At 42.0% G+C, this 25,409-nt stretch overlaps 1 protein-coding gene and 1 pseudogene across 1 annotated transcript in view; one reads left to right on the top strand and one right to left on the bottom strand.

Moving 5' to 3' along the window:
* ZMPSTE24 (zinc metallopeptidase STE24) overlaps nucleotides 1-11,194 on the bottom strand; it is a 42,355-nt gene extending 31,161 nt beyond the window's left edge. Inside the window, exons 1-3 of the mRNA NM_001192928.2 lie at nucleotides 11,072-11,194; nucleotides 9,004-9,150; nucleotides 724-810 (exon numbers count right to left, since the gene is read on the bottom strand). Coding sequence (NP_001179857.1) covers nucleotides 724-810; nucleotides 9,004-9,150; nucleotides 11,072-11,194 — 357 coding nt within the window. The remainder of the gene's footprint in view (nucleotides 1-723; nucleotides 811-9,003; nucleotides 9,151-11,071) is intronic.
* A 12,472-nt stretch (nucleotides 11,195-23,666) lies between these two features.
* Nucleotides 23,667-24,935, top strand: LOC782202 (large ribosomal subunit protein eL19-like; annotated as a pseudogene).
* Nucleotides 24,936-25,409: the final 474 nt, after the last annotated feature.

The following is a 25,409-nucleotide window of genomic DNA, read 5'->3' on the forward strand; positions in this document are numbered from 1 at the left end:
GTGTCCCAGCATCCATTATAGGCAAAGTCTCAGGTCTAAGGCTTTGATTCCAACACTGTACCTAGAATTCCCAGAAGTGGGCCGCCAACTCAAGGAGCTCAGTGGAGATACTAGGAGATACATTCTGTCTCTGTTGAAAGTATCTGCTATACATGTGTAGCACAGGGATCTGACTTAGCATAAGTTCAACAAAATTCATGCTTTACTTTTCACTGATTGCAGAAAGAAGTTTCTAAGAATCAGCTGCCTACCCAGAGGCTACATTACCTAGCTCCCTTGCAACTGAGACTAAATGACTGGTTCACCAAAGAAATGTGAATGCCAAGGACAGGTATCACTTCGGAGACAAGGAGGTTAAGAAGGGGATGCACTTTCTCCACCCTCCATTCCTTCTGCCTGTTGGATGAAGAGAACATAGGGGCACTTAGGGAGTGGCAGAGCCATATAAGAAGAGACTGGGCCTCTGGCTTACCACATAAAAGGATGTCACCTGTTGACTCCCAAAATACTCACACTGGACTATTATGTCATTGAGAAATAAACTACTGTGATAAGCCATTGAAATTCTGGAGTTTACTACAGTAATGTATATTATCTTAACGTAAGTGGATGAGAACTACACAGAGAACCCTTCATTAGGTAGAAGCCAAAAAATTAACTTGAGTAGAAAGCTGGCCAAGGAAGAAGAAAAGACTGACAAATATATGCTAATGAATGACATACCTCATATTCTGGTCCAAAGCCAGCATAACCACAGAAGCGCCCAGAGACTCTCCAAAGGTACGGAATTCCTCCAAAGAGAAGAATAAGCTGTAAAACAAAGCATATGTTGGTCACATTTAAGCAGTACTAGAAACTACCATTGGAGAAGGCGATGGCACCCCACTCCAGTACTCTTGCCTGGAAAATCCCATGGACGGAGGAGCCTGGTAGAGGCTGCAGTCCATGAGGTCGCGAAGAGTCGGACACGACTGAGCGACTTCACTTTCACTTTTCACTTTCATGCACTGGAGAAGGAAATGGCAACCCACTCCAGTGTTCTTGCCTGGAGAATCCCAGGGACCGGGGAGCCTGGTGGGCTGCCGTCTATGGGGTCGCACAGAGTCAGACACGACTGAAGCGACTTAGCAGCAGCAGCAGAAACTACCATATGAGAGTATGTTAAAAAAAAAAAGAGAGAGAGAGACCTATCTTATTTAGGATAAAACACACATTTAGACAAATAGAAACCAACTGAGATACTAAGGTTAGACTGTTAAGCAAAAGTTTTTCGCCTATACATTTTATATGGATGAATTGTATACGTTATTTTATCTCAATAAAGCTGTTTAGAGAGAGAGAGAGAGAAAAAAAAAAAAAAACTTTTGTCAAAAGACCACAAAAGACCTTAAGAATCAGGAACTAAGCTTAGAATGACTGAGTCAACTTATCAAAACTCCTACGAGTGACAGAAATGGGATTTAGGCCAGGCTCTATGGCTCCATAACTGGCTTCTCCTTGAAAGGAAACAGCTCTCTTGGTTAGAACAAAGTATTAGTATTGGTGTAACTAAACATGTCCACCTACCAAACTGGGGGACAGAATAGGCTATCAGAGCCATCTCTGGATAAGGAAAAAGAGAATCCTGAGGTGGGAATCAGGGTTTCACAGGAGTAGGCCCCTTTCTCAGCACCACCCTTTGTCTTGAGCAGATAAAGTGAACAGAGATATTCACCAAACCAACAAGACATATGAATGAGGGAGCAGTTTTCAAAAATGTGAAAAGAATATATGCTTACAAAACATGACTTCTCACAACAGATACCAAGTTTGTGGAAGCATTTTGTCCAAGAGGAGTCAATATCTTGTTTTTTCACCATGAAACCTTGGAAACACAATGATCACACTCCTTGGTCAGAAGCACAATATTCCCATCCATTCAGACATGGTTCCTTGTGGCTTTGAGAATTTGGGGCATTATCATATATTGCACAGGTGTCCTTCCAATCCACTTTCCATTTTTATATATGTATCCATAAATAACAGAGTGGTTTGGTGCTAGTGGTATTGTTTAATTGCTAAGTCATGTCTGACTCTGTCTGACCCCATAGACTGTAGTCTGCCAGGCTACTCTGTCCATGGGATTTCCTGGGCAAGAATACTGGGGTGGGCTGCCATTTCCTTTGCCAGGGGATCTTCTCAACCCAGAGATCAAACCTGCCTCTCCTGCCTGGCAGGAGGATTCTTTACCACTGGAGCCACCAGGGAAGCCTAATATAGTGGTTTACCTATGCTTTTTAAGAATATATATAAATGAGATCATATTGTATTTATCATTCTACAACTTGCTTTTTACACTCTACATCTTTTTAGATCCATATGTGGTGAGTTTTAACTTTATTTGGCATTATCAGCCTGTTCTCTAAAGTGTTTATACCAAATTATACTCCCATTAGAGCATTCCTGTTTTCCACTATCTCACTCATACTTGATCTATTCATCTTTCAGATTTTTGAAAATATTTATTTGGCTACCTCAGGTCTTAGTTGCAGCACGTGGGATCTTTTGTTGCGGCACGCAGGCTCAGTAGTTATGTTGTATGGGCTTAGCTGCCCAGCGGCATGTGAGATCTTAGTTCCCCAACCAGGGGTCGAACTCACATTCCCTGCACTGCAAGGCAGATTCTTAACCACTGGACCACGAGAGAAGTCCCCATCTTTGGGAGTTTTACCAGTATGCAGGGGATTGATATAATACCACAGGTTTCAAATATGGTCTCTGGAACAGCATCAGCATTGCCTGGGAATCTGCTAGAAATACGTCTCCGGCTCCACCTTAGAACCAGAATCAGAAACTGGGAGAGGGGCCCAAGAGTCAGTCTCCAGTTATATGCGGTGTACAACCAAGGTCTGAAAATCACTATTTTAATAAACTGCTTTTTAAAAGTAAGGCCCCCTTAACTCTATATCCATCGTTTCCATTTTAACTAACTCAATCTTGGATATAAACTATTTTCCCAGAGGACATGCTTTGGCACCACTCTGTGTGGTATATGCTCCACTTGTTGAACTAATTGACTTGGAATGGCATTTCCTTCATCCTATTCTCAATACTAATAAATAATGCAGAATTAAGGATTTATAATGCTTTGGGGAAAAGGCTGGAACACCTATGATTAAAAGTCCAGCTTTTAAGTAAGTGTCAAGGGTAGCTTTAATATGAACTCTGAATGAATCTGGAAACAGCTAATGCTAATGTTGTTTGGCATGCTTTGGGGAACAAAAAACAAAACACAGCCAACCATAAAGTTTCTCTGTATAGACAGGTGTCCTTTAAAAAGAACTAATGATGCCAAGAAAAACAAGTCACCTGCTTTCACATATATTATTTCACTAAAGTCTTGAAAAGCAGCCAGGCTAGGGAGCACAGTAATCTCTATCTTATAGATAAGGCGACTGACACTCAGAAATGTTAAAGTAACTTGCCCAGAGAAACCCAAAGACTAAGTCATTGCTTTGTGTTGAGTACTGTACTAATTGCTTCATTTATATTATCTTACTCAGTCCTTGTCACAAATCATATGAAATACAATACTAATCTATCTGCTTCTCATCTTAAAAGAGGAGAAAAAATGAGACTCAAAGAGGATGAACTGCTCACTCAGAACTGATCAGAAATTAGAGAAGCTAGTTTGAAATTTTTCCACTCTGCCCTACTCTACTCCCCAACCATTCCATTTCTTGAGAGGGCTCTTTAGTGACAACTATGAGATAGCAGGCCCTCCCTGGTGGCTCAGATGGTAAAGCGTCTGCCTACAATGCGGGAGACCCAGGTTCAATCCCTGGGTCAGGAAGATCCCCTGGAAAAGGAAATGGCAACCCACTCCAGTATTCTTGCCTGGAAAATCCCATGGATGGAGGAGCTTGGTTGGCTACTGTCCATGGGGTCGCAAAGAGTGGGACACGACTAAGCGACTTCACTATCACTATGAGATAGCGGGAAAGCTCGTCTCAGAGAGGGGGGACATTTTATATCCGGGTGCTTTGTCACGTTTGTGTGAACAGTGGCATCTATAATTGGTCACATGGGCCTCTTATGTTCCCTTGGGTAGAAAGTAGCACAGCAAGAAAGTCTAATTTAGTTTTTGTACTTTTTCTTTGTGACCAAAGCTTACAAACCAATTAATTTTAATCAACACAATGGGAACTAATGAACTTGCTTTCAAACAGAACAGGATTTCAAAGTAACACAAAACGCTTCTTATCTAATGGCAAATATAGTTTACTAATTCCCCAAGGATAAATTTACTATATCCATGTTGCCAGTCCGAGAGTTTCAAGAATGGTTTCTTTTTTAGATTCAGAAGAACAGAGTCTGAAACTCCGTTCTCTCATTTGGCAGTGAGGGTCACCTGGCCATTATATGGCCAAGCTGTTTAATTTCTCTGAGCCTTTGCTTTCTCATCCATAAAAAGAGAATAATAATGCCTATATACTTTCTACCTCAGTGTGTGTGTGGCTAAGTCGCTTCAGTCATGTCCAACTCTGTGTGACCCTATGGACTGTACTCCCAGGCTCCTCTGTCCATGGGATTCTCCAGGCAAGAATACTGGAGTATTCTTGCTCCATGCCCTCCTCCAGAGGATCTTCCTGACCAAGGGATTGAACCCGTGTCTCTTACATCTGCTGCGATAACAGGCCAGTTCTTTACTAGTGCCACCTGGGAAGCCCTTCTAGAACCTCAGAGCATTGTTGTAAACATCAAACAAAACCATAAATATAAAAGCAATATATGAAGTGAAAATCACAACTCACACAATTATTATGAAGATGACTGTTACTGTTCCAGCTTTAGCCCATCAGTACAGCTTCTAGTTTGAGCCATAGCACATTACAAAGGTCTCTCATTCTATATACGGATTCTCCTAACCTCTGTCATCTCCTAGAACAAACTGAGCCATTCCCATGGACACTAAGCACAATAAACAAGCTACCACCCATCTTTCCTAGAATGGTTTATGTGACAGCCAAGGAGACTGAAAATATTTTCCCTGTCATTGTATAATGGCCTTGTAGGGGTTAAGTGAATGAATTTCAAAGAATCAGACATCAATGAGGGGAAAGGACAGTGTCTAATTCTACCCCTCTACTTGCATCTGAAGGCTGATTTCCTACTTGGACCATGTCTCTAATAGAAGAAATGCTTCAGATAAATTAGGCCAAAACCAGATACAATTCACATATATCACACATGTATATTTTTCCTGGTTTGGCTGGAAGGCACTGAGTTTTAATATTAATCTTCAATATCGCAGTAAATAAACTTGGCTTGGACTAGTAAAAATAATAAAAAGTCAATTCCGAAAAGACTAATTACTAGCAATCACTGTGTACCCCAAAAGGCAATATAATTTTATTTTTCAGACCATTTATTAATTTTTCTAAAATGCCTCTTCCAGAATCTTTGCCACTTTCCATAATCTTAAGGAAATTAGAGAGCTTCCTAACAACTTGGTTCTAACCACACTAGTCTTAATAATACATATTTGTCAATGCAAATTTTGTGACTTAATAGACAATTCTATAATCATTTAACAAAGCTACAAACAGCTGGTTTCTTTTACTGATGAAACAGTTATGGTAGTCAACCTCAATTACTTTCACGTGTCTGTATTTTTGCCATAAGCTTCTTTGCCTTAAATATGTTGCTGCAAACATTTTCACTGCATAACCAACTGGCTGTAAAGAAATTTCTTGTGAAAGATAAAACAACTGGTTGACAGTTTGGGGGTTGACAATTTGGTTTCAACTGCCTAAAATTAGTTAGCATAACCTTCAGTTAGTGATGTTATTGATGGCTTTACTGAATTGGCTTCTTACTTTGAAACACACTACTTCACAGGAGAAAGAGGCACTGAGGGTCTCAAAGGTGCACAGTTGAACCCATATTTCCCATAGAATTTTGGAACATCTATCAGTGGACATATTACAATACACCAGAAAAAAATACAGTAGAGAGGCTTTAACAAAGCAATACAGGGCTCAGTTACAAATATGCATCCTAGAATTTGTAAACCAGTACTTCTCTTAACAAAGGAATAAGTTTTAGTGAAAAAGTGCAATACTAAACAATGAGACAAATCAACAAGAAAAAAATGTATACAATACTATGAACAAAAGACTTGGAAGACAAAAATGCTTATGTACAATTTACAAAATAATATTAGTTATTACACAGTATTGACATGAATTCACACACATTTTAAATGCATTCAAAGTTCTACATTTTGCAATAATGTCTTAATTTTGGTATCAATTTTACATGCTTCATTATGTCTTTTTTAATGTCCCTCTTTTATTTTTCATTATTTTATCTTTTATGGCAAAAATGCCTTACAGTCAATTGGTTATGTGAAGAAAATGTTTGCAGCAAAGATGCTTACAGTCAAAGTACCTAAAACCTTATTTTCAATTTAGGAATCTTTCTCTTAGTGATATTGAGGGATCTAAAAGAGTTCTGGAGAAATTACGACAGAATATTCTCTTAAAAAGAGTATAAAATCAAGCCATGAAAAGACACAGGAGACTTGAGTGCCTATTACTAAGTGAAAGAAGCCAATCTAAAAAGGTTATAAGCTATAAGATTCCAATTACATGACATTCTGGAAAAGGCAAAACTGTGGGAATAATAAAAAGATCAGCTGTTGCCAAGGATGAGCGGGCAGGCAGGGACGAACAGGCAGAGCACAGGCCAGTGAGACTGTTCTGTATGGTACAGTAATGGCGGATATTTGTCATTATACTTTTGTCCAAACCTACAGAATGGGAAACACCAAGGCAATGTAATTATGGACTCTGAGTGATAGCGATGTGTCAGTGTAGGTTAATCCATTGAAACGAATGTGTCACTGTGACTCAGGATGTTGACAGTGGGAGAGTTCTGCACATATGTGGGGGCTCAGGGTGTACGGGGATGTCTGCACTTTTTACTCAGTTTTGCTGTCAACCTAAAACTGCTCTAAAAAACAGTCTAGTCTTTTTTAAAAAAAGAATATATACCCATTTTTCATTAATATAAACTTATGGATTCTATTCATGTATATATCACTCTATATTGTACTATTTATCAATAGTAGCTCTTAAAAACTTCAACAAAATTTAACTTATATAACTTAATTTTGTGCCTAATGAAATAAGTAGAGTATGGTGTCTTGGCTCAGTTAGATATATGATAGATACATAGAATGAGTCACATTTCAGAATAACAGAATGGTGCTGAGTTTTAAACTAAGTTTTATAAATGGATAAAGAGTAGCAGATCTGTCTTTAAAAAATAAATAAATAAAAATAATAAAAACGTAAATAAATAAAAGACTTCTGGGGGTTAGTGACAACCATGACTATGATGATAAAAAACACAATAGACAACACTCACGGAGCATTTACAGTGGATCTGACCTTGTTCTCAGCATCCTATGTATATTAACTAATTTCAATCCTCTCAACAACACATCAATGAGAAACTATTATTACCACACAATTTTAATGGAAAATTTTAGGCACAGAAATGTTGAATGACTTGCTTGAGGTCACAAAGCTAGTATGATTGAGCTTAAATTCAAACTCAAGCCACTGCAGTTCAGTCAGCTCTAAACCTCAACAGTACGCACTTTCCATTGTTCCTGCTGTTTACTTGCTCAGTCATGTCCAACTCTTTGTGATCCCATGGACATAGCTTGTCAGGCTCCTCTGTCCATGGGATTTTCCAGGCAAGAATACTGGAGTGGGCTGCCATTTCCTTCTCCAGGGTCCATGGTTCTCAGGGGTGGAAAACCAAGAATCAGTCTTATGGGTGCGGGTGTGAAGAAATCTTACTCATTTTATGTGTAAAGCACAGTTTTATATACACAGACAGTACAGAAACAGACATACAGATATCTGTGGAGGGGCAGTTAGGAAAATTGGCTAAAAAAGTACCAGGGTCAGGGGCCAGGAAAGATCACAAGAAGAAAACAGAGAAACAGCTTGGTACTGTACAGCCTCTCTTCTTTTAGCATGGGGAAAGACCGGCCCTGTTTTACTAAGTAAAAACTATCTGTCACTCATTACTTCATTCAGTAAATATGAATTATATGCTTATTATATGCCAGATACTTGGTATAAAATGATAAACAAGACTTTAAAGTACCCTGTCTTTAAGGAACTACCAGTCTGTCATCCAAACAGGCAAATTCAATACAATGTGCTAAGTAAGTACTCTGATGGGAATAATGATGGGATGCTGCCTAACCCAGACTTGAGGGATGGGGAAATTTCAAAGAGTTTCTTAGAAGATATGATGTCTCAGATCCTAGTGGAAGAGTAGGAATCAGGCCCCAGTGTAAGACTGGAGATGAAGGGGGACAGGAAGGCCAGCCCAGACAGAGATACCAGCATGTGAAAAGACTCAAGGTCATAAGAAACCAATCTGGGTGTGAGATGGACAATAAAGAAGTGGGAAGAATTTGGGGGAAGGAATAAAAAGATGAGGCTCAAGTAAGCAATGCCCCAGTCAAAAGGACCCCTTAAATCATGCCAGGAAATTTAGACTTTACTCTGAAGGAAACATATGAGTGAGTGGCCCCAGTGAGCCAGCAAAAGGTTTTACGTAGAATAACATGATCAGAATTGTGCTTCAGGATTCCTTGGGCTGCAATGTGGAAGATGGGTTAGAGTCATGAATGAGGCAAGAAGATAAGCTGAAACTGCTACAAAAATAACTTAACAATGTAAGGTTCCTTTTTCCTGTGTGGCCTCAGGGTAACAGTTACCATATTCCACAATTTTCAACTGTCTATAGACAGTTATGTTTCTGCCTCTTTTGCTCCCACTCATTACTATCAACAGTAAAGGTTAAGAAAGTATTCTGGGACTTGTAGGTGTGGTACCTACCCTCTTTTGTGTCACAGAACACAAAAATGAAAATAAACGTTACAAGGTATTAAATAATTTGAGAGATTGTCTCTCCAAGAAGTAAGGTACTCACAGTGCCTTCAACCTCTGAATAGAGTCCTGACCAGAAGCTGAAAGTACTTTTATCCAGCTGATACAGTCGAGATTTCTCAAATGTTTCTGAATCCATGATCTGTCCTAACTCCAGCGGTACATGAGTTGTAGTTTTATATACCCGTCTCTGAAATATTTTGAAGAAAACACCTTAAGGAAACAGTCAAGCCAACTTGTTACTTATTATAATAGTTGTTTACAATCAAACATTGACTGGCTTATAACATTAACTTGCCACTTAAGCCTGATGAATTTGCTCTATACGTGCACAAATACTGCATTGATCAAATACACTGACCGTTAAAAACAACTGGTGAAGAAAGTAAAAGGAGAAAACCTGAAACCAGGTGACCAGGTGAAAATAAAATCAAAGCTGTCATCACACTTAAGTTTGCACAGGTAAACCAAAATTGTAACATTACAAAGGCTACCAATCATTCCAGGAATAATATATATCCTATCACACAGAAAACAAATTCCTGGATAGAAGAAAGTAAATATGCTAACCATGGGTATTAACAGCTACAGGGACTAGTCATTAAATTTGATTCTAGAAGCCAAATTAAGGGAAATTTGAAAAATGACAGAAACAGATCAGGTCCTCAAGAGAGAAACTCTTATTATACCAAACTCTAAAAAGTAATTTCAGCCCATGGTACATAATAGAGGGAACAGATTCCACATAATATAATGGACAGCATTTTCTACAATGGTTTTATAACAAATGGCTTTTCTATTTATTATTGGATACCTTAACAAACCCCTTGGTAGTTGGTGTTACATTAAAGCATAATTGAATAAAGAAGACTACCAAAAAGTAGTTACTATAACTAGGCTTATTATTAAAGATAGGTAGATGTTCAATAACCCATCTTCAATTTAGACACTACATTCTGTGTGCTTACTTTCTGCAAAGGTATTCCTCTAGGCCTAAAGATTTTGTACTAATGAAGGTATCCTAAGAGCTTAGTCAGAGAACCTACTGCTATACAGCTTAACACCTCTTTGGATATCATGGACTAAAAAAAAGAAATCTAGATAGAATCCAAACATTGACAGACATAGAAAAATTAAAATTTTCGATTTAAAGATTCATACAGAATGCAATCTGAGAGGAAAAATTTGCAGAGGAGAAAAAAATGTAATGCTCAAGAAAAAGTTTCCAGCAATTAAAAAAGGAAAGGTTTTCCTAACCATCACAGTTGACAATTCAGTGCCAACATAGAAGAAAACCAGCAGTGAAAGACTGGTCAATTACACTTAAAAATCTATCTCATTTAAAAGTTCACATTTCAGGAATTCCCTGATGGTTAAGTGGTTGGGACTTCTGCCCTTCCACTGCCAGGGCGAGTGGAGAATCTAAGATCCCTCAAATAGTACCGTGCTGCCAGAAAAAAAAAAAAGTTCTGATCTGTAATCCATCAAACTGTTAATTCTGATTATCTCCAGGGAACTGTTACTAGGTAACTTTCTACTTTACTGTTTGAACAAAAACAATAAATATGCTTTTAAGAAAATACTGTTCTTTGGGCAAAAACCAACATATGTGTTTCTTTTTTTAAGGGAAAAGAGTTCAGGGTCTTGGAAGGACTGAGAAATCTTTATTTTCAGAAAACGGCTTCCTCGTCCTATGGTTAAGCGAGACACAAATGTCATGGGGAAGCTGTGATTCTAACTTTTAGCACCTTCCTTCTGAAGGCTTATGGGTTGCTGCCAAACATAAAGGAGGTAAGTCTGGGTCCGAGAATCTTCAAGAAGTTGTGGGGTAGGTACAAGAGCTCAGGCCTGACAAGGCGGAAGCCCTGATTCCCCTTTCACCAGGCCCTAATCAGCCTGGGGCCCATGACCACGTTGCGGAAAAACATCCTGAAGCACCAGATTCCCTCAAGGCCTACCCCGCCATCGGGCCAAGATAGGAGGCTCACAGGGACCCATCACGTCAAGGCTGCTGCTGTGGCCGCAGCAATCATCCAGGGACTTGGAGTGGAGAACGAGGCTGGCCTAGGCAGGCCGGGTGTCGGGGTCAGGTGGGCCCTGTCTAGGCTCACCTGCCGCTGTGCTAGGAAGGTCTCCCAGAGATACACTGTCCAGGAGAAGAGCAGCACGGCCCCGAAGATACGCTTCTCGGCCGGCATCTCCCATATCGCGTCCAGCAATGCCCACATCCCCATGGCCACCCGGTTCCGCCGGCTCCTTCAGCGTGTACTGGTGCCACACCGACACCCGTCCCCTCAGAGAGTCCCCGCAGTGTCACAGCAATACGCGTCCCTCCCGAACGCCCCTATACCGACACCCCGCCCATCCAATTCCCTCCTCTCAGCCCGCAGTGTTACACAGACACTCTTCCCCATGCTGACGCCCCCTAGGGCCGCCTAGTGTCTGCAGGAGCAAGACAAGCCCCACCTTTCTCACTTCCGGCCTGAGGAAGATTCTGACGCTGATTTCCGGCCTCCGCCAGCCCCAGCGTCCCTGTTGCTGCGTTGCACCGACATTTCCCCCCTCCACTTCACGCCGGGTGCCTGCTAAGGGTTCCCGTTTCCTGTCTATCCGGGGCAGTGTGGCGGGATCTCCGCTTTCTAGCCTCCAGAGGGGAAATTACTTCTTGTTCCGGGTCTTGTCCTGGTTGGGCTACAGTCTCTGCTGTACTTTCCGCGGCCAGGACCAGTCCATTGTATTTGGGGCTAAGTGGGAACGAACAGAGTGGACCGCTGTTCCAGCCCTGAGGAAAAACGGAAGACGAGCCGGCTTCCCAGGCTCTAGAAATCATTCCTCTAAACTGGTGCTTCGCAGACCATGGTGTGCATCCCGGGGAAACTTTAAGACTAAAGCAATAGTTAAGAGTGGGAGTAGACATTGTAAGTGTAATATTTTTACTTTATTGAGCTGTTCTGAATTTAGGCATGTTAGAGAGTGGGCCGTAGTAAGAAATTTGTTTTCTTTTGCCACTTTGTACCGGTTAGGTTCAAAAATTTCTAGAACGTCCCACAGAACTAAGGAAAACACCTCACTTACATTACAGGTTTGTTGTAAGAATACAACTGAGGAACAGCCAAATGGAAGCGGTAAGGCAAGGTATGGGCTACCGGGTGGCTTAGTGGTAAAGAATCCACCTGCCAATATAGGAGACACAGGAGTTGCAGGCTCAATCGCTGGGTCTGGAAGACCCCTTTGGAGGAGGAAATGGCAACCCATTCCAGTATGCTTACCAGGGAAATTCCATGGACCGAGGAGTCTGGGGGGGAGGCGGGGGAGGGGGGACGGGTAGGGGCGGGCGCTACAGTCCATGGGGTCTCAAAAGAGTTGGACAACACTTAGCGACTAAACAACAACCTCTTAGAGGCTCTTAGTTCCTCACCAGGAATTGAACCCAGGCAACAGCAGTGAAAGTCTTAAGACCTAACTGGGGGTTTTGCTAGTTGCAGCAGGCTGGCTCAGTAGTTGCAGCATGCGGGAATTTTCACTTAAAAATCTCAGCGCTCCCATCCCAAGTGAAGTCAGAGGTGGCATTTTGCCAAAGAGAGTGTGACCTGGATTAAAGCAAAGAGCTAGGTTAGACATACCTGAAGTGAAGGAGCTCTCCTGCTGCTGCTGCTGCTGCTAAGTCGCTTCAGTTGTGTCCGACTCTGTGCGACCCCAGAGACGGCAGCACAGCAGGCTCCCCCGTTCCTGAGATTCTCCAGGCAAGAACACTGGAGTGGGTTGCCATTTCCTTCTCCAATGCATGAAAGTGAAAAGTGAAAGGGAAGTCGCTCAGTCGTGTCTGACTCCTAGCGACCCCATGGACTGCAGCCTACCAGGCTCCTCCGTCCATGGGATTTTCCAGGCAAGAGTACTGGAGTGGGGTGCCATTGCCTTCTCTGGGGAACTCTCCTACACTGTTTAAATTTAAATTGGGAATTTAAATTGATACAGCCACTATGGAGAACAGTGTGGTGCTGCTGCTGCTGCTAAGTCGCTTCAGTTGTGTCTGACTCTGTGCGACCCCAGAGACGGCAGCCTACCAGGCTCCCCCGTCCCTGGGATTCTCCAGGCAAGAACACTGGAGTGGGTTGCCACTTCCTTCTCCAATGCATGAAAGTGAAAAGTGAAAGTGAAGTTGCTCAGTCATGTCCAACTCTTAGCAACCCCATGGACTGCAGCCTATCAGACTCCTTCATCCATGGGATTTTCCAGGCAAGAGTACTGGAGTGGGGTGCCATTGCCTTCTCCGGAGAACAGTATGGAGTTTCCTTTAAAAACAGCTACCATATCCTGCAGTCCCATTCCTGGGCATATATCCAGAGAAAAACACGATCTGAAAGGATACATACAACCAAAGTTCACTGGAGTACTGTTTACAATAGCCAGTGCAGGGAAGCAACCTAAATATCAACCAACAGAGGAATGGATAAAGAAGACATGGTGTGTGTGTGTGTGTGTGTGTGTGTGTATTTATTTATATAATGGAATATTACACATCCATTAGGAATAATGTCATTTGCAGCAACATGCATGAACAAGAGATCATACTGAGTGAAGCCACAGAAAGAGGAGTATCCTAATATGATATTGCTTATATGCAAAACCTGAAAAGAAATGATACAAATGAACTTATTTGCAAAACAGACTCACAGAGAACAAACTGATGATTGGTTACAGGGGAGGGGGAGAATATATGCATATATACAGCTGAGTGGCTTTGCTGTGCACCTGGAAGTGTCAATAACATTGTATCAGTTATACTCCAATATAAAATGAAAAGTTAAAAAAATACCTCAAGTGAAAGAGCTTTACTCCTTATCTAAGAACAGATTTCTATCAAAACTCAGTGCCATGTGTGTCTTGAAATTTACAAATGACTTGTGGTCACAATAACACCTGTTAGCACATTGATTTGACTTGAAAATTTTTCTAAATGAAGTCTGATTTAGCTAGTTTGACAAAGAGACTGGCCTTGCTAATTTGCATGATTCTTATTTACAATAAATTGAGCTGCAGCTGCAGCTAAGATATATTTAAAGTGATATTTTAATGCTAAAGATGTGTTGCAATTAACAGTATCTCGAATTTCTCATCTCTTCCTAAATGCCTCTCAGTGAGAGTGATCAGTATAATTAAAGGTCCCTTGAGAAAGTTAAGGAATCTAATGACAGCATAACAATTTTTTTTGCAAGTCAGATGGTTATAAGTTCTTCGTTTCAACAAAATTAGCGGTGGAGCTAATTGAACTGTCAGCTGATGAAGGAACACTATTGGATTTTTGACAAAGTCAGAAGGAAACTGTCCGGTGAAAAAAAATGCAAAACCTAAAAGCTGAGAATTATGTTTTTTTTGAGGACATTGCTGAAGACTATAACCTGGGAAGGCCTTTCAGAACTCTGAGGGACTGTTTCAAAGAACTAAGGGATAACCAGGATAAGTGAGTTTTTGCTGGGGAAAAAACAACATGTAGTCAAACACGAAAAGATTACTGCTAAGCACAAAAAACAGGCATCTCAAGTTAATAGTTTCAGTGCTTCTCTGTGAATCAGTTCGGTTCAATCACTCAGTCATGTCCAGCTCTGCGACCCCATGGACTGTAGCACTACAGTTCTTTGCATCAAGTGGCCAAAGTATTGGAGTTTCAGCTTCGGCATCAGTCCTTCCAATGAATATTCAGGACTGATTTCCTTTAGGATGGACTGGTTGGATCTTCTTGCAGTCCAAGGGACTCTCAAGAGTCTTCTCCAACACCACAGTTCAAAAGCATCAATTCTCCATGAATGGGAATATGTAAGACTCTGGGCTCATTGTAATTATTCCTTTTGATGTATGTTTTACTATCCAGGGCCAGTATGCTCATTTTCTCCATCCTAAATTCCTCTCAGGGCACAATGTTGGGGCAGCTGCAGTAGCTGATGATGTGATGACAGGCAACATTCTCTGTTTTTGCTGTTGATGTTTTCTTGTTTTTTGACCATGTGCAGCTTGCAGGATCTTAGTTCCCTGACCAGGATTTGAATCCAGCACCACTGTAGTGAAAGCACAAATTCCTAACCACTGGGGCAGCAGGGAATTCTTATAGGTAACATTCTTTGTTTACTGAAATAGCAGGCAGCATTTTTTGTCCATAAAACCAAAGAACTGATTAATATTCTTCTAACAAAACTACCAGCATTATCATATATTTTTGTGAGTAATATTCCTCAGCACTGTATCAACTAAAAGAAGAAATAAAATTGAAAGGGAACCCTTTTATCTAACAGTAAGAAGTAGTCATTTAGATACATGAATTAATTGATAGAGAAACCCCATCTATCTCACCGAGAGTTGCATTTCCAGTAGAATTTTACCTTTTATGTTTATGTATTATCAAATTTGTAATCGTGTCATTTTGAGCAGTTACATGTTAAGGATGACTATAATAATTAGTTCAGAAGAATTCTTTCTAATACAGTCAAACGATTACAGAGAATATTTTAAAATTTTACCTATATACATATTTTTATTGCAAAGACGTGATCAGTAAAATGTTTTTCAAACATAAAACGTATTACATTTGGATACCATTCTATGGGGAAGTAGAACATAAATATAAGTTGTAGAAAAACAGTAGAATTACAGAATGTAAAAACAGTAGAATTACAGAATGTTGAAGACCTCATTTATGTAATTTTAACTGGATGATGGTTATTCGGTTGTTATGTAGATCCTGTTGGATATATTATGACTAATGATTTAGATTTTATCTTAAATCGTCATTATTTACAATTTACAATTACATCGAAAAAGCAAGAGAGTTCCAGAAAAAACATCTACTTCTGCTTCATTGACTATGCCAAAACCTTTGACTGTGTGGATCACAGCAAACTGAAAAATTCTTAAAGCGATGGAAATACCAGACCACCTGAGCTGCCTCCTGAGAAATCTGTATGTAGGTCAAGAAGCAACAGTTAGGAACCGGACAGGGAACAACAGACTGGTTCTAAATCGGGGAAGGAGTACGTCAAGGCTGTATATTGTCACCCTGCTTATTTAAATTTTATGTAGAGTACATCATGAGAAATGCTGGGCTGGATGAAGCACAAGCCGGAATCAAGATTTCCAGGAGAAATATCAATAACCTCAGATATGCAGATGACAGCACCCTAATGGCAGAAAGTATAGAACTAAAAGCCTCTTGATGAAAGTGAGAGAGGAGGGTGGAAAAAGTTGGCTTAAAACTCAATATTCAGAAAACTAAGATCATGACATCTGGTCCCATCAGTTCAGTTCAGTTGCTCAGTTGTGTCTGACTGTGACCCCATGGACTGCAGCACGCCAGGCCTCCCTGTCCATCACCAACTCCCAGAATTTACCCAAACTCATGTCCATCAAGTCAGTGATCCCATCACTTCAAGGCAAATAGATGGGTAAACAATGGAAACAGTGACAGACTTCATTTTGGGGGGCTCCAAAATCACTGCAGGTGGTGACTGCAGCCATTAAAAGACGCTTGTTCCTTGGAAGAAACATTATGACCAACCTAGATAGCATATTAAAAAGCAGAGACATTACTTTGCCAACAAAGGTCCATCTAGTCAAAGCTATGGTTTTTCCAGTAGTCACGTATGGATGTGAAAGTTGGACCATGAAGAAGACTGAGCGCCAAAGAATTGATGCTTTTGAACTGTGGTGTTGGAGAAGACTCTTGAGAGTCCCTTGGACTACAAGGAGATCCAACCAGTCCATCCTAAAGCAAATCAGTCCTGAATATTCATTGGAAGGACTGATGCTGAAGCTGAAACTCCAATTCTTTGGCCCCCTGATGCAAAGAAATGACTCACTGGAAAAGACCCTGATGTGGGAAAGATTGAAGGCAGGAGGAGAAGGGGACGACAGAGGATGAGATGGTAGGATGGCATCACCAACTCGATGGACATGAGTTTGAGTAAGCTCCGGTAGTTGGTGATGGACAGCGAAGCCTGTAGTGCTGCAGTCCGTGGGATTGCAGAGTTGGACACAACTGAGCAACTGAACTGACTGACAGTTTTCCAGGATTTACATACATTGCAACTATTTCAATTTATGATGAAAACTGTTAGATGTTGTTCAGTCACTAAGTCGTGTCTGATTCTTTGCATCCCCATCGACCGCACCCCCTGGTGTGCTGTCCTTTCCTGTTCTTCACTATCTCCCATAGCTTGCTCAAATTCATGACCACTGAGTCAGTGATGCTATCTAACCATCTTATCCTCTGCCGCTCTCTTTTGCCTTCAATCTTTCCCAGCATCAGGGTCTTTTCTAACGAGTCTGCTCTTCAAGGTTAGGTAGCCAAAGTGTTAGAACTTCAGCTTCAGCATCAGTCCTTCCAATGAATATTCAGGGTTGATTTCCTTTAGGATTGACTGATTTTATCTCCTTTCAGTCCAAGGGACTTTCAAGAGTATTCTCCAGCACCACAGTTGGAAAGCATCAATTGTTTGGTCGTCGGCCTTCTTTTAGAAGACAAATTAGATCTCAACTTAAAAATGAAAGGAGATAAACATTTTTCTCAAAATGCTCTCTTGGACTTTCATTGCTGTGTCCTCTTCAATCTTGTCTCCTCTCTGGGTCCATCCAGCCTGCTGCATTCAGTTCAGAGCCTCACAGAAGCCCCTGCCACCCAGACTGTGTGGCTAAGGGTACAGACGTAGGGTCACTGCTTGCATGCTAGGACTTCACAGCTATACCACATATTAATAACGTAAACCTCTGTGCATCATTTCCTTACCAGTAAAATGAGAATAATGGTATTTACCCCCTCATTTTGTGAGGATTAAATGAAGAAAATCATGTAAAGCTTTTAGTCATGTGTCTGGCCCTGAGTTAGTGCCCAATAAAGACTAACTACTAGCTCACCATACTTGGGAGAATCACACCTTAGTTGATCTGTCACCATTAGTCTGAGGAGACAGAGGATCAGAAAGCTGGTATGAGGTTTCTAAAAGTCAAACTGGAATTTAATCATTTATTTAACAAATATATGTCTACTAAGTACTAGACAGTGTTCTAGGTGCTGAGGATACTACAGTGAACCAAACAAAGCCCCTTCCTCTCCTGAAACTTAACTTTCTTAGTGGGCTGAAGTGGATGACCAGTTGATAGCTAAGAAGCACGTATACAGCAGTAAAAGCTGAGGATGTGATAAGTTCTATGAATAAAAAGTAGGGAAAGAAGGGTGCAGTGTTGGGATGGGCACTATTTCATATTAGATGGTCAAGGAAAACCTCTCAGGTTCTTATGTAAAAGACTGGGTCACCAGTCTTTATGGTGGGTATCGAGCCAAAGAACACAACCAATGGGAATCCCCTGGCAGTCCAGTTGAAACTGTTCATGTCAGATTGAGACTTGAACCCTGGCAAAACCCATGGTCTTCCAACTAAGATCACACACCTGATTTCAGGACTTAGTGAAGCTCAAGTTCTTGATGTCTCATCACAGAAAGAATTCCTTGAGAGACAAACTGATAGGCAAGAAGTAGATTTATTAATATAGGAAGGTTGAAAGAGATGAAAGTGGGCAGGCGAGGGAGCTCTGCCCCAAGGATTAAGTGGGCTACAATTTCATAATCAAAGGAAAGTTTTGGAGTAGGAAAGACCCCCTTGTTTGAGTAGACATCAGGTTTACATCATTAGCTCCTCCTTCATATTGGGAAGACAGCGTCTGACCCTATGAGGTCAAACTAGGGTTGTCATAGTGCTTACTCAAATCAGTAGAAGGGTAGTGACATTTTTCTTTTACCTAATAACCTGGAGGCATATCTTGTGCTCTTATTGGCTTTATAGTTAAGCAAGACTACTTAGTTTCGTGACCTTGTTCTGATAGCTTTCTTGAGTGATCACTGACATACAGTGTTCTCCCAAAGTCCTAAAGGAAATCAACCCTGGATATTCACTGGACGTGGCTTCAATACTTTGACCCCTTGATGCAAAGAGCCAACTCATTGGAAAAGACCCTGATGTTGAAATGGAGCAGGACCATATGGTCCTTGACCCCACACCATGTCCTCTGCCTGCCTTTTGCCTGTGGAAAACTTTAGTCAAAAAATAAGTGTAATCAGAGAAGTGAGAAATGTGGAAACAGGAAAACAAAGGAGACTAACAATAATGTAGTCATTAAGCATAGTCAAGGACCTTTAGTTCTTTCTCAAGAGCTATAGATAATGTTCTGAGCCATATCCTGTGAGCTGTCTTACAGATACCAAAACACCAGGTGGAGAAGTTAACTACATGCTGACCAGACTGTACCCAGGACTTGAGCTGCCACAGTTCTGAGAATTGACCTCAAAGAAATGGGAACAAATGCACCCTAAAATTGAAGATTTAACTATTCCTAAAACAACCAAGATGATGCTGGTCAGACCACTGGTGACCAATTGAACATGACTGTTAGAGATGACTGTGCTATTTCTGCATGTAACCCACTGCCCCCCAACGCACTCTATTTATAAAAACTCTCACCACTTCCTTATTGGCAGGAAGCTGGGGGGAATTGGCCTTTGGACAGATGTCTGCCACCCTACCCCCACCCCCCCCACACACGGTTGCCGGCATCTGAAATAAAGCAAACTTAACTTTCCACCAACCTGGTCTGCTTATTGGCTTTTGAGCACTGAGCAGCTGGACCCCCCCACACACACCTTTGGGTAACAGTGCTGGGAAATATTGAAGGCAGAGGGAGAAGGCGGTTACAGAGGATGAGATGGTTAGATAGCATCACCAACTCACTGGACATGAATTTGGGCAAACTGTAGGAGAGAGTGAAGGACAAGGAAGCCTGGTGTGCTGCAATCCATGGGGGTCACAAAGAGTTGGATATGACTTAGAAACTGGAACTTTCACAGCTACCTGTATAACTATTCTATTCCTATTCCCAGGTGGCACTAGTGGTAAAGAATCCATCTGCCAGTGCAGGAGCCATAAGAGACGCAGGTTCAATCCCTGGGTGAGAAAGATCCCCTAGTGGAGGACATGGCAACCCACTCCAGTATTCTTTTATTTGTTTGTTTTTACCAGACATCCTGGAATGTGAAGTCAAGTGGGCCTTAGAAAGCATCACTACAAACAAAGCTAGTGGAGGTGATGGAATTCCAGTTGAGCTATTCCAAATCCTGAAAGATGATGCTGTGAAAGTGCTGCACTCAAGATGCCAGCAAATTTGGAAAACTCAGCAGTGGCCACAGGACTGGAAAAGGTCAGTTTTCTTTCCAATCCCAAAGAAAGGCAATGCCAAAGGCAATGTTCAAACTACCGCACAGTTGCACTCATCTCACACGCTAGTAAAGTAATGCTCAAAATTCTCCAAGCCAGGCTTCAGCAGTACGTGAACCGTGAACTTCCAGATGTTCAAGCTGATTTTAGAAAAGGCAGAGGAACCAGAGATCAAATTGCCAACATCTGCTGGATCATGGAAAAAGCAAAAGAGTTTCAGAAAAACATCTATTTCTGCTTTATTGACTATGCCAAAGCCTTTGACTGTGTGGATCACAATAAACTGTGGAAAATTCTGAAAGAGATGGGAATACCAGACCTCCTGACCTGCCTCTTGATAAACCTATATGCAGGTCAGGAAGCAAAAGTTAGAACTGGACATGGAACAACAGACTGGTTCCAAATAGGAAAAGGAGTACGTCAAGGCTGTATATTGTCACCGTACTTATTTAACTTCTATGCAGAGTATATCATGAGAAACGCTGGGCTGGAAGAAGCACAACCTGGAATCAAGATTGCCGGGAGAAATATCAATAACCTCAGATATGCAGATGACACCACCCTTATGGCAGAAAGTGAAGAGGAACTCAAAAGCCTCTTGATGAAAGTGAAAGTGGAGTGAAAAAGTTGGCTTAAAGCTCAACATTCAGAAAATGAAGATCATGGCATCTGGTCCCATCACTTCATGGGAAATAGATGAGTAAACAGTGGAAACAGTGTCAGACTTGATTTTTGGGGGCTCCAAAATCACTACAGATGGTGACTGCAGCCATGAAATTAAAAGACGCTTACTCCTTGGAAGAAAAGTTATGACCAACCTAGATAGCATATTCAAAAGCAGAGACATTACATTGCCAACAAATGTTCGTCTAGTCAAGGTTATGGTTTTTCCAGTGGTCATGTATGGATGTGAGAGTTGGACTGTGAAGAAGGCTGAGTGCTGAAGAATTGATGCTTTTGTACTGTGGTGTTGGAGAAGACTCTTGAGAGTCCCTTGGACTGCAAGGAGATCCAACCAGTCCATTCTGAAGGAGATCAGCCCTGGGATTTCTTTGGAAGGAATGATGCTAAAGCTGAAACTCCAATACTTTGGCCACCTCATGTGAAGAGTTGACTCATTGGAAAAGACTCTGATGCTGGGAGGGATTGGGGGCAGGAGGAGAAGGGGATGACAGAGGATGAGATGGCTGGATGGCATCACTGACTCGATGGACGTGAGTCTGAGTGAACTCTGGGAGTTGGTGATGGACAGGGAGGCCTGGCGTGCTGTGAATCATGGGGTCGCAAAGAGTCGGACATGACTGACTGACTGAACTGAACTGAAATGAGTCTTGCCTGGAAAATCCAATGGATAGAGGAGCCTAGCGGGCTTCACTGTATAAGTTTGAAAAGAGGCAGACACGACTGAAGTGACTTATCACACACATTCCTATCACAGTGGTTAGGACACTTTGCTTTCACTGCTGAGGACCCAGGTTCAGTCCCTAGTCAGAGAACTAAGATCTTGCAAGCCATATGGTGCAGCCAAAAACAAAAACAACAAAAAAGACACAAGCAAGCCAAAGAGTGGGAGAAAGTATGATTTATTTCTTACAGCAAGTAAGGAGGACACCATGGATTTTTCCCTACAGCAGTATCTCCCCAAACAGCAAAACTGGGGAAGTTCTGAACTGTGGGAACATGAATATTCATGAAGGGGCTCAAGCTAAAGAGAATTCAGCATAGAATTGGGGCAAAGCTTGCCAGAACCCAAGCTTTAGTTGATTGAGGGTCAAAACAGGTCAACATTATCATTCCTTAGTTTCCAACCAGTTTGGGATCTTTGCATGTATTGACAGTTACCATCCTCCACCTGGGTGGAAACCTTGTGTGTGAGTTGCTCAATTGTGTCCAACTCTTTGCCATCCCATAGACTATAGCCCACCAGGCTCCTCTATCCATGAACTTCTCCAGGCAAGAATACAGGAGTGGGTAGCCATAACCTTGTCCAGGGGATCTTATCAGCTCAGGGATCAAACCCAGCTCTCCTGCATTGCAGGCAGATTCTTTACCATCTGATCCACAAGGGAAGCCACTAAGGTGGAGACCTCAGTGCCTGAAGAACAGCTCAAAGATATAGATCAGATTGTTAAAAGGCTCTGTTTTAGCACTCAACAATTGTTTCTTGTGGAGAAGGCGATGGCACCCCACTCCAGTACTCTTGCCTGGAAAATCCCATGGGCGGAGGAGCCTGGTAGGCTGTAGTCCATGGGGTCGCTAGGGTCAGACATGAATGAGCAACTTCACTTTCACTTTTCACTTTCATGCACTGGAGAAGGAAATGTCAACCCACTCCAGTGTTCTTGCCTGGAGAATCCCAGGGACGGGGGAGCCGGGTGGGCTGCCGTTTATGGGATCGCACAGAGTCGGACACGACTGAAGCGACTTAGCAGCAGCAGCAGCAGCACTGTTTCTTGGCTGCTTTTCCTTTGTTCCTGCCTTCTTTTGTTCCCTTGTTGTTGCTGTTCAGTCGCTAAGTCCTGTCCCACTCTTTGTGACCCCATGAACTGCAGCATGTCAGGCTTCCCTGTCCTTCACTATTTCCCAGAGTTTGTTCAAACTCATGTCCATTGAGTCAGTGATGCCACCCAACCATCTAATCCTCTGTCACCCCCTTCTCTTGCCCTCAATCTTTCCCATCATCAGGGTCTTTTCCACTGAGTTGACTCTTTGCATCAGGTGGCCAAAGTATTGGAGCTTCAGCTTCAGCATCAGTCCTTCCAGTGAATATTCAGGGTTGATTTGCTTTAGGATAGACTAGTTTCATCTCCTTGCTGTCCAAGGGACTCTCAAATTCAAGGGACTCTCCACAGTTCAAAAGCATTATTAATTGGCGTTTTGCCTTCTTTATGGTCCAGATCTGACATCGGAACATGATTTAAGCTCATTAATTACCAAGACCTGTTCAAGGGCAACCATTTTGGCCAGGCTTAGATCACAAAATGGCTTAGGCCAAAAATGGATTCTCTTATGTCAAGAAAGCCATGCCTGGTTCTTTTTCTCTGAGGGCCCCATATGTTATCTGTTTACAAGATTAGCTGACATTTGAGTACAGACAGACCCAAAGAAAGTAAGAGAAAAACTGTGGGGCTGGGATAAGTGTGCCATGCACAGTGAACAGCAAGAGAAAAGTAAGGGAAAAGTAAGAAGGAGCGGGGAGTGTGCGGTCATGCCATAATGCATAGGCTTTTACTTAAGAATTTGACCTTTACGCAGAAGGAAATAATAAGCCATTAAAAAGTTTTGATAAAAGGAGTAATATGATGTTTTCAGCTACTCTGTAAAGAATAAATTGAAAGGGGACAAAGATGAAAGTAGGGAGTCCAGTTAGGAGCTCAATGCATAGAAGATCCAGGTAAGAAATGTTTGTGCCTGGGACTTGGTTGGTAGGGGTGTAGCTCTAGAGAAGTGAATCATGGAAAGTGAGTAATAACTTGTTCCTCTTTGCAGAAAAATAGTATTGATAGATGGGCTGGAGAGCTCCATGAGGCAGCCCCTATTCATCCTTTGTAACTTTAGCCCTGACCTGGCACAAGAAAGGGGCTCCATAAATGTCAATTCATCAGTGAAAAAAAATACATTTTTTTTTTGGCCGCTGCAGCTGCAGCCATGAGTATGCTTAGACTTCAGGAGAGGCTTGCCTCCAGAGTCCTCTTTTGTGGCAAAAAGAAGGTCTGGCCTGGACCCCAGTGAGACTAATGAAATCGCCAATGCCAACTCCCATCAGCAGATGTGGAAGCTGATCAAAGACGGGCTGATCATGGGGAAGCCTGTGACTGTCCATTCCTGGGGTTGATGCCGGAAAAACACCTTGGCTTGCCGGAAGGGCAGGCATATAGGCATAGGTAAGCAAAAGGGTGCTGAAAGTGAAGTCGCTCAGTTGTATCCAACTCTGCAACCCCATGGACTGTAGCCCACCAGGCTCCTCCATCCATGGGATTTTCCAGGCAAGAGTACTTGAGTGGGTTGTCATTTCCTTCTCCGGGGATCTTCCTGACCCAGGGATCAAACCCCGGTCTCCCGCATTGTAGGCAGACACTTTACCCTCTGCGCCAGAATGGGAAGAATGCTCAAATGCCCGAGAAGCTAACCTGGATGAGGAGGATGATAATTCTGTGCCAGCTGCTCAGCTGATACCATGAATCCAAGAAGATTAACCACCACATATATCACAGCCTGTACCTGAAGGTGAAGGATAACGTGTTCATAAACAAGCAGATCCCCATGGAACATATCCACAAGCTGAAGGCAGACAAGACTCAAAAGAAACTTCTGGTGAACCAGGCTGAGGCCTGCAGGTCTAAGACCAAGGAAGCCCGCAAGCACCATGAAGAGCATCTCCAGACCAAAAAGGAGGAGGTCATCAAGACTCTGTCCAAGAAGGAAGAGACCAAGAAATAAAGTTCTCCCCTTCTTCTCTGTACAGTGGCCTCAGCAACTGCATAGATCACTCAATCAATAAAAAACAAGCCTTCATCTACCAAAAAAAAAAATAGATGGGCTGGCCTGTGTGGAGACTGACATGGAAGCCTCAAAACAGGCTGTTGTCTGGGTTTTGCCAAAGAAGAGAGACTGAATTTGGTGAGTAAGGATTCTCCTCCTTAGAGTGGTGGCCACCAGTATAAGGCAGTTCATGTACCCCATCTAACCTGAATGGTAAAGTAGCTCTCAAACCTTTTCTCTATTTTTGTCTTGATTCTCTGCTTGCCAAGCATCCAAGATGTCTTGATTGATGTATTTGACATAAGTGATTTGATCTCAAGAAAAGAATGACCCTCCCCCACTAGGAATGAGTATTTGGTATCAATCTCTTATGATTGTGGTGTGAATCACCTATCTTTTCGGGAACTGAGAGCCAGGAACAAGGTGACCCCCATCAGTTTCTTTTGCATCTAGCTCATTGTATCCTCTGTCTCCCGCACAGACTACCAAATGTATGTTACTCCCCTGTTTAAAAACCTATACTGGGCCATTTCCAAGAGTAATGGTATGAAATTTAAGGCCCTTCATTACCTGACATTGAAATGGTACACCTCTGATTGGAACTTGAATCCATGGTCTTTTCATTAGAATCACTCACCTGGTGTCTGGACTTACTGAGGATCAGGTTCTTTGTGTCTCAGAGCAGAAAGAATTCAGTGAAAGGCAAAGTGATAGG

This window comes from Bos taurus, chromosome 3 (genome assembly GCF_002263795.3).
Source record: "Bos taurus isolate L1 Dominette 01449 registration number 42190680 breed Hereford chromosome 3, ARS-UCD2.0, whole genome shotgun sequence".
In the NCBI taxonomy this organism is placed as follows: Eukaryota; Metazoa; Chordata; class Mammalia; order Artiodactyla; family Bovidae; genus Bos; species Bos taurus.